The 9,447-nt window shown below is 39.0% G+C and overlaps 1 protein-coding gene across 1 annotated transcript; it reads left to right on the top strand.

The window, feature by feature from the left end:
• Window positions 1–1,687: 1,687 nt before the first annotated feature.
• On the top strand, window positions 1,688–7,367 carry LOC134297359 (vitelline membrane outer layer protein 1-like). Its single transcript, XM_062974593.1, has 4 exons — window positions 1,688–1,798; window positions 2,743–2,949; window positions 5,148–5,242; window positions 6,964–7,367. Exons 2-4 carry the CDS (start codon window positions 2,782–2,784, stop codon window positions 7,262–7,264), a joined length of 564 nt encoding a protein of 187 aa, XP_062830663.1. The 5' UTR covers window positions 1,688–1,798; window positions 2,743–2,781; the 3' UTR covers window positions 7,265–7,367.
• The last annotated feature ends 2,080 nt before the right edge of the window (window positions 7,368–9,447 follow it).

Raw genomic sequence — 9,447 nt, 5'->3', positions numbered from 1 at the left:
AGCTATACAAAACACAATAATGGTTCAAAACATAAGTAGTACACAATATGTATATTAGAGCATCATATACATATTACATTCACAGAATCAATGCTCAGTCCTATGGTATATAACCCAAGAGTATCTAACTCAGTATTACAAATCAAACAAGATGATATAAGTCTCTGCAGTCCTAAAAGGATTAGATTGGCTTAAAGGCAAACCGATTCAGAGGCTCTGCAGTTCTGGAAGGATTCCTCAGGACTCCACAGGTTTTGAATCAATAGTAAAGCCAAGGAGACAGAGTCTTTATTGATGGCTCTGCTTCAGGTATTATGTTTGCAGTATCAATATGCACCACAAAATCCACAGCAGCATATTGATACTGCAAACATAATACCTGAAGCAGAGCCATCAATAAAGATATAATAAAACATTTGCCGCTTACCAGAAGAAGGGGTTACCGAAACTGGGATAAAACCCGGGAACCAGTTGTAAATGGCGTAAACGGATATATTACCACCTACTCCAGTCAATAACCAGCTACTCAGGATCTACATCAGCATTGACTCTGTTTCCTTGGTTCATTACATTGACAAAATTACGATCTGCCAACTGCAAAAGGCCACCCTACTGGGATCTGTGTGCAGCATCCGAAAATACATCACACAGTCCTAGACACTTGGGAAGTGTTCGACTTGTGAACGAAATCCAGCATATCTGTCTTGTTTGCAGTGTCATATTAAAATAATAATAATAACAACAACTTTACTTGTCCACCCTCATCTCCCTGAGGGGACTCGGAAATGCTTACAGCAATGTGAATAATACAAACCATTGACACTTGGGCTTACAGGGTCAGCAATGAGTCCAGGAGGATCCCCAAACTGCGGACCTGTGTCCTCAGGGGGAGTGTAACTCCATTGAGCACAGGTTGCCACTCTATACCCTGATCAGCCTCCCGACTGACCAGGAGGACCCCTGTCTTGTCTGGGTTCAGCTTCAGCTTGTTAGCCCTCATTCAGCCCATCACAGCTGCCAGAAACTAGTTCAGGACCTGGTTCAGGAGCACCTGATCAGGGAGATGGATTCCTAATTGACCACTGCAAATCTGCCTCCTTGCCCCCCAGGCCTCACCTGCTGGTGCACCCTGAAACCTGGAGGACAGAGCTGGGTGAGGTTTACCTCCCCCCCTCCAGTTTGTCCAACCAGGTTTCGGTAATGTAGGCCAGGTCCACATGCTCAGTCAGAATATCACGATATCATTGAATATCAGAGTCAGCATTATCCATGCCATCATGTATCTACTTATTATTATGAAAGCTTCATAGTTAAGAAAACTGTTAGAAAGAGAATCAATCCATTTGAAAGGTCATACTGGAGGAAAGTTCTATAAATATCACGGTTTGCCGAAAATCAGATATTGGAGCAAATTTGGACTGAACCCTCCTTAGAAACTTAGATAACTAAGCATAGACTGTGATTCTTTGGCAACATCATAGGAAGACATGATTCATTAGAAGGGACAATAAGGCTTATTAGGGTAGAAAGCAATAGCAAAAGAGGAAGACTGCATTACAAGTGGATAGACTCAATAAAGTTCTGAGCAGGATTGTTGATAAGTAACAGAGTGATTTTTCACAGCCTTTATTTTGCTCATTTTAGTTATCAAGCATGGCAGGTGAAAAGTCAGGATGAATGACTCCCACATTTCTTTGTCCTGCCCCTCTCCACTCCCTTCCTCAGACAACCTTATATTTCCTGCTTACTGCAGGTTCTCTCTCATTCCACCCAAAGGACACCTGATTGCTGTGATACTGTAAGTTCAACTACATAATACTACACTTGCTGAGGAAATTAGGAAGAGCAAGGTAGAAATATACAAGGCCTAACTACTTGGCTTCACCTCTGAGGATGCCTGCCATAGATGTGGGCAAAACGTCAGGAGAGAATACTTCTGGAACATGGCCAACAACCCGGTGTTATGTCTGTTACGATTTTCGATTGACAACGAGTGGCATCTTATTTATGGTAGATGAAAGCATATGTCTACCAGCATATGACTTTGGGGATCTGTTGTGTAGATTTGTATTGTTTTCTACCTTCTGCAAAAAGCCCCCATACTGTCCATTTAGAAAATGCAGACAGCACTCCTCAGTGGCTATTGAAGAGTAGAGAGAGGGTGTTTTGAAAATGTCTGATTCTATCCCTATAGCTAGGTACAAAATGAATACTACTAAGACCTCTGCATAGCTCCTTATCACCCTTCATGAACCCTTTGCTTTCCATCAGCTATGGAAGCGCCGTTGGGCGTGGGGTGGTGGTGTATCAGCCAAATGGTGAGTCTGAGTTAATGGGTTGAGATGGAGCATAGTTCTGCAAGAGAAATTTTTTATATTTGACTCTTCCATACAGGCTCTCAGTCAGGAAATCTAACTGGATTTATATCAATGTCTGTAACAATTTTCTTGATCTCAAACAATTAAGGCATCTGTCAAGGGTACTTTGATTGTGGTTTTCCTGTATGATGGGGGTTGGACAAGATGGCCCATGCGGTCCCTTCCAACTCTATTATTCTATGATTCCAAGGGAAAAGAGAACATTTTCACCTTTATTGCCCTGTCCTGCATTTGGGCCCTTGAACTGTGTGTGTGTATGTGTGTGTGTGTGTGTGGCTAGATGTAATTGGAGATTTCAGAAGTGATGATTCCGATAGAATTACCCTTAAATCTTATTAAAAATCTCAAGACATTTGTTTTCTAGAAACATTCTGTAGGTGGATCTGAAATAGACTGCTTTTCAATGGATCTCTCCAAAATCATTGTGATCTGCTTGGTCTTCTGCTGTGTCTGGGATACAGAAAGTCGGAAAACAAATACACTCCTAAAAGTGCCAAATGGAGCCCGGTGGGGTGATTGGGGAGAAATACAAATCTGTACATCAGGACATGCAAAAGGATTTGCAATTAAGGTAAATGCCATTCTATAGTATCCTCTTTTACAAACACATTGAAGATTAAGAATCTGTCTTTCCTTCTTTCCTTCTTCACCCCCCCCTCCCCCAATTAATCATAAGACCACAAAAATGAACATTGAGGAAATTAATAATGCTTTGTTGGTTTGTTCATAACTGAAAGGTCAGTGACATGAAAGGATCGATTTTGAAAGCCACATGAGTGAACAAAAGAAAATAGTCTAAATCCAGTTGCTAGTTGCAATTAAGATTGACCCAAGTCATTTAATAAATCCTCTTGAATTGGAACTAGTAACTAGTAACTGGATTGAAGACTTTTTTTTGTTTTAACCACTAAAAGCATCCTGGAGAATGATTGTAGGCCAAAGTGTTGTATTAGTGAAACATATTTTTTAAAAATAGAAATTTTATTACAGGTGATTGAGAATGTGCATTCTTTGAAAAAAAAATCCCAGATACCATCTACATCATTCTTGACTAACTTGCATTATTCATATGGTTCGCTTCCATTGGATATACAGTAGAGTCTCACTTATCCGACATAAGCAGGCTGGCAGAACGTTGGATAAGTGAACATGTTGGATAATAAGGAGGGATTAAGGAAAAACCTATTAAACAAATTATGTTAAGATTTTACAAATTAAGCACCAAAAACACCATGTTTTAAAACAAATCGACAGAAAAAGCAGTTCAATACATGGTAACGTTATGTAGCAATTACTGTATTTACGAATTTAGCACAAAATATTGCAACGTATTGAAAACATTGACTACAAAAACATTGACTACTAATAGGCAGACTGCGTTGGATAATCCAGAATGTTGGATACACGAAGGTTGGATAAGTGAGACTCTACTGTACTAAATTTGTCATTTTGGAAAGGATCAGGAAGCACAAGAAGTACAAAGCCCAATACACAATCAACTCAGGGTAGGGGAACTGAAAGCCAAAATCAAGGTCACAACAATGTCTGTTATATAACTCCAATATGCTGATGGTAATGTAGTCTGTGCTCATTCAGGAAAGACCTATAAGCCACTTAAACACCTTTGCAGAAGCATATCAAAAGCTTGGCCTTTCACTGAACACTTAGAAAACCAAAGTGCTCTTTCAGCAGGCACCAGCCAATTCCTCTGCAATGCCAGAAATACAGCTTAATAGTGTAACATTAGAAAACATTGACCATGTCTGCTATTTTGGCAGCCACCTCTCCACAAAAGCGAACATCAACACTGAAATACAACACCGTCTGAGCTTTGCAAGTGCAGTATTTTTTCGAATGAAGCAGAGAGTGTTTGAGGATGGGGACATTCGTAGGGATACAAATATGTTTGTTTATAAAGCTATTGTCCTCCCAACCCTGTTATACGCCTGCAAAATGTGGACTGTCAACAGATGTCACACTCAATTTCTGGAATGATTCAATCAGCATTGCCTCCGAAAAACCTTGCAAATCTCTTGGGAAGACAGGTGGACAAATGTCAGTATTCTGGAATAAGCAACGATCACCAGAACTTAAGCAATGATCTTCCTCCATCACTGGATTGGCCATGTTATCTGAATGCCCAATCACCATCTCCCAAAGCAGTTATTATACTCTCAACTCAAGAACGGAAAATGGGATGTTGGTGGACAGGTAAAGAGATTTAAAGACGGGCTCAAAGCTAAACTGTGGCATAGACACTGAGAACAGAGAAGCCCTGGCCCCTGAGCACTTTAACTGGAGGTCTGCTGTTACCAACAATGCTGTTGAATTCAAAGAGGCAAGAATGGAGAAAATGGCAAAACATGTCAAGAGGAAGGTGTGTCTAGTCAACCTTGTTAGGACTACCTTCTACTTGGAAAACAATGCCCAACATGTAGATCAAGGTCTGTACGGACCCACCGGCAAGACCTTACACTTGGAAGGCAATCATACTCAGCCATGAGTAATACCCTATTATTATTATTATTATTATTATTATTATTATTATTATTATTATTATTGTTATTATTCTGCTTTTTCTCTCCTGAAGGGGACTCAAAGTGGCTATGGTGACGGGAACTTCATCTAGATTTCTAGGTCATGTTTGCAGCAGAATAGTACAAGCCAGTGCACCTGAAAAATTCTGACAGAAAACATACATAAAGGCCCGTGGTGTAGTGGCCCAATAGAGAGCAAGTATTTCAACATAGTCTCTTCTTTCATTATTAGGTACAAGAACCACAAGGTATGGGCGATGATTCATCTCTGAATGCCATCCGTCTTTATTGTGAGTCTGGAGAAACAATTGAGTCAACAGCTGGAGTGTGAGGATCTCTTTTGTTCTTCTTTCTCTTTGATCTTGTTTCTTAGAACAACCAAAGGCAAATTATATTAAATCTCCTAGATCAGTATTTCAAATAGGCTTTTAATTATTTAAGCTGCTCATTTTTCAACATCATCAAGTAAACTCTATTTTAATGTTTATAATCTTTAGGTTTTATACTTATTGTTTTCAGCACTATTTGCTGCTTTGCATCTTTGTTAAGAGAATTAGCTGCATACAAATAATAATAATAATAATAATAATAATAATAATAATAATAATAATAATAATAATTTTCAGTACCAGGAAAGACAGTGTCAGGAAATGCATCTACACAGTAGAATTAATGCTGTTTGACACCACTTTAAGTGATATGGCTGTTTGCCATGGAATCATGGGAGCTATAGTTTTGCAAGTTATTTAGCTTACTCTGGTGCCATATCAAATTACAAATCCCAGGATTGTATGGCATTGAGCAATGGAAATGAAAGTGGTGTCAAATTGCATTAATTCTACAGTGTAGACACACCGAGAGTCTATCTATAGTTTTCATAGATATATTGTTTTCCCTTCAGCAGCTTCTCAAAAATCATGCAACAAAAGTAAAGAGATGTCCAATATAAACAAAAAAGTCCAAACAATTCAGTATGTTACTGATTTAAGAAAGGAACTGTTACCATTACATGGGAGTACATTCCAGTCTTGAGGAAGGGGGTGTCCTGACAAGGAATCACACCTCTATAGTCATTTTGAAGTTGAGGGACGTGGGAGAAGTATGTGCATGGAGGGAACACCCAAGAGACAAGTGGTTGTATTTTTCCTGCTGAGCAACAGAAAAGAGATGGTGCCACTGAATTTTCCTGGACTGCTACTGAATATATGTATACTTTTTAGTGACCTGAAAAATTAACATCTTTCATTGTCCAGTTGTACAACTACCACCAGACACTTTCAGGGACTCTCCTGACGTTCCCCAACAAAGACGAGACCATGGAAGCTTGCTATTCTGTTCTCAATAGACAGTGCTGTTTCCTTGTTGGGAAGTGGTACAGAAGGAAGTAGAAAATATCTCTTTCTACCCCATTTACAAAGCCATACAGACTGGTGTAACACTAGTATATATCATTAACTGATTCTGATCAGCTTGGTATAGGCATTATATCTTAATTCTTGCTTTTGGGTTCCAGGTAATTGCACGCATTGAAGTCTATATTCTTTACAGACTTGCTTTAATTCTATGTCTCTGCATCACTGGCTGTTGGACTGGATAGCCTTTGTGGTCCCTTCCAACTTTATAATTCTATTATCCTGTTTAGACAATTAAGGCATACTATGCCATGCTGTACTGTAGATATTTACAAATGTACCACTGTTTCGGGGGTGGAATCCAATTCCTATTGTTAGTTATATCTATAGCCAAGCCACTGTCTTGATTGGATTTCTCTATGTATTGTTATATAAATGGTGAGGAATCTTTCACCTGATATTTCACTCCCTAGGGGAGTGGCGGCATATAAGTTTAAATAATAAATAAATAAATAAATATTTTGATCTCCAAAAATTTAGTCAGAAAGAATTGTCACAGCTGAGGGTCCAAAACATCTTGCAGGCCAGTTGTCCTCTAACCATAGTTTATGACTTTATTAATTAGGTCAGTAACTAGTTTTGAGGTCAATCTAAATGTATTTCTCTGACCATTGTGATCATTGTTTTCTCTAACAGGAAAGGAGAGTGGTCAAACAGTATAAATTGTTCCAAAGGCTTCCTGAACTCCTTTTCTCTAAATGTGGAAAAATCACAGGGTCCGCTTGATGATAGCGCAGCCAACAACATTAAGTTCAAATGTCAAGACGGGGAAGAGCTGAAGGGCAATTCATATGAGTGGGGTACATTTGGACCCTGGAGCAAGCCTTGTGAAACTGGTGCAATATGTGGGATCCAAACAAGAGTGGAGCCTGCCAACCGTGGATTCTTTACTGATGACACTGGACTTAATGATGTTCAGTTCTACTGCTGTGATTAAAGTAGAAGAGTTTTAGCCTGCTGACAACAGGGTGAAAAGATGTCTATATTGCTAGTTCATTGGTGCCATTAATCTTCACTACCATTAAACAAAGAGAAAAATGCATGCTTTATTTTTCTTTATTCAATTTCTTGAATCTACATTTGTTGTAAGTGGATAGAAAGCCAACAGACGGATGAAAGGAAGATCAATAGAAGAAACAAACACAGAGAGGTTAATGAGTGGACCTATTTAAATAGTGTAATTCTCATTAGTTGCTTCTGAAATCTGATTTGGCCATGGTGTTGGCATTCCCTCCTTCTCTCCCCCCCCCCCCCAAAAAAAAGGGTACACATTTTTGAGGACCTTCAAAGCTGAATTCTTGTTTTGAGTGTTTCCCAAAGCAATTCTCAAAGCAGTGGATTCATATCGGATATTGTGCCGTAATGCTCACGGTGACCTCAGCAGAAGGTGGAAAAATGCCCTCTTTGTGAATTTCCCTTGGTAGATCATTTCTCTTTACATTCCCAAAGAGAAATCTTCCACTGTCTACTCAGGAAAAAACATACCTGGTTTTCTTTGCAATATTAAGATATTATACTCTTGGATATAGCTTGACCTCAAGTATAAATTATGGGCAGGTTTTGGATCCAAAATTAGAGATTGACCCAGGGAGAAGTCCAGGGCCATTTTGCAAAAAGGAGAAATATGGGATTGAGATTAGGGCATCTGAAATAAAACAGAGAACAGATTCAGTACATCCTCACAGGAAAGCCAGATATGGCAATTGAAAGACATTTTGCCTCAATCTTCTTTTGTTTTTGAAAGGTTGTAGGCAATCATATATGATCTGAAATACAATTTAATTTATGTATGCATGTTTTCTACTATTGCTTGGGCAGCTGACCTGTGAGGGATATTTACGATACTCAAATACTTTCTTGATCATTGCATCACTACCCTTGTCAAAAAGTTCAAATAGTAAATTCTAAACAGCTAATACAATAAATACTATTTCATGTTTCAGGGCTTCTTACAAAAATGCAATTTAATTTTTGGGGAAAAATAGCAATGCTTTTTACACAAAATAAAGGCATTTGAAAAATCTCTGCAGATACCCTATGTGCTTTCTCTCACACACCTCACAATATCTGAACGATACCTCAATACATTAACTATATGGAGATTTTTAACTGATTCATTATTCTTCTGTTAGGAAATCTGCCTTTCAGCCTAGAATGAATATTTTTAGATAATCTTACATTCCCTATACTGAATGTGAAGTCTTGACTTTGCCTTTTCCTCTTCTCTGCTTTAGTTCCTTCTGTTTAGGCTTTCCCTATAGTGTAGATACCTCAATTTGTATTAGTTTTTGGGTGGAGCATAAAATCCCCTTAGAGGCCAGCCTTAGTTAGTCTATTCCTTTTGCCTGCATAGAGCTTCTTTTCTAGAATCCTCCTTTTTCTACAGTAGAGCTATAGAGACTACAGGCCTGGCTTTTGTCTGGAAATCCTAGGCCCAGCAATCTAAAACAGGCATCCTTAGCCCTATAAACACTGCATTCAGCATTATTCTTATACCACCAGTACCAGTGACAACAGAAGCCTTTGATCATCTTAGGCTTGACAAAGAAATAAGATTGAGACAGCCTTTGGGCTCCAGCTTGTGAGCCATTGCTTTGCACCAGAGACAGAGGACTTTCAAAGACCACAGGGAGATGGCTGAAATCAGCAAACTCTCCATTTGTAATGTATTATTTTAAGCTATTTTATAATCATCATCATCATCATCATCATCATCATCATCATTTAATTACTTATTAATCGCCCTCCATCCACGATGCTCTAGGTGATTTACAAGATAAAATTGTAAAGGATAAAAATATATACATACAAATATTGATAAAATTAACATAGATTAAAAGCTCTAGTAAAGAGCCAGATCTTGAGTGCTAGGGTAAAAGGCCCTAGCCCACGCATGGCTCTCATATAGGACGGCAAGGCATTCCATAAGGCAGGGGCACAAATAGAAAAAGCTCTGCGTCTGGTCCTTTCCAAGTTCACTTCTCCAGGACCCGGTACATAGAGTAAATCTCGTTGGGATGGTCATTGCGACCTCCGATGATGGGAGGAGAGACGGTTCCTAAGGTACGATGGGCCCTGGCCATAAAGAGTTTTAAAGGTCAGAACTAGCATCTTATATAG

This window comes from Anolis carolinensis, chromosome 3, assembly GCF_035594765.1.
Source record: "Anolis carolinensis isolate JA03-04 chromosome 3, rAnoCar3.1.pri, whole genome shotgun sequence".
Taxonomy (NCBI): Eukaryota; Metazoa; Chordata; class Lepidosauria; order Squamata; family Dactyloidae; genus Anolis; species Anolis carolinensis.
Note: the sequence above shows the minus strand (reverse complement) of the source record. Positions and strands in the feature narration are given on the sequence as shown.

Excerpts from the sequence above, each read along its gene's own strand:
- LOC134297359 (XM_062974593.1), top strand. The coding sequence starts at position 2,782 with ATGGATCTCTCCAAAATCATTGTGATCTGCTTGGTCTTCTGCTGTGTC. Across the intron at positions 2,950-5,147 it reads CAAAAGGATTTGCAATTAAG|GTACAAGAACCACAAGGTAT; the intron begins GTAAATGCCATT and ends TTTCATTATTAG. Across the intron at positions 5,243-6,963 it reads ATTGAGTCAACAGCTGGAGT|GAAAGGAGAGTGGTCAAACA; the intron begins GTGAGGATCTCT and ends TTTCTCTAACAG.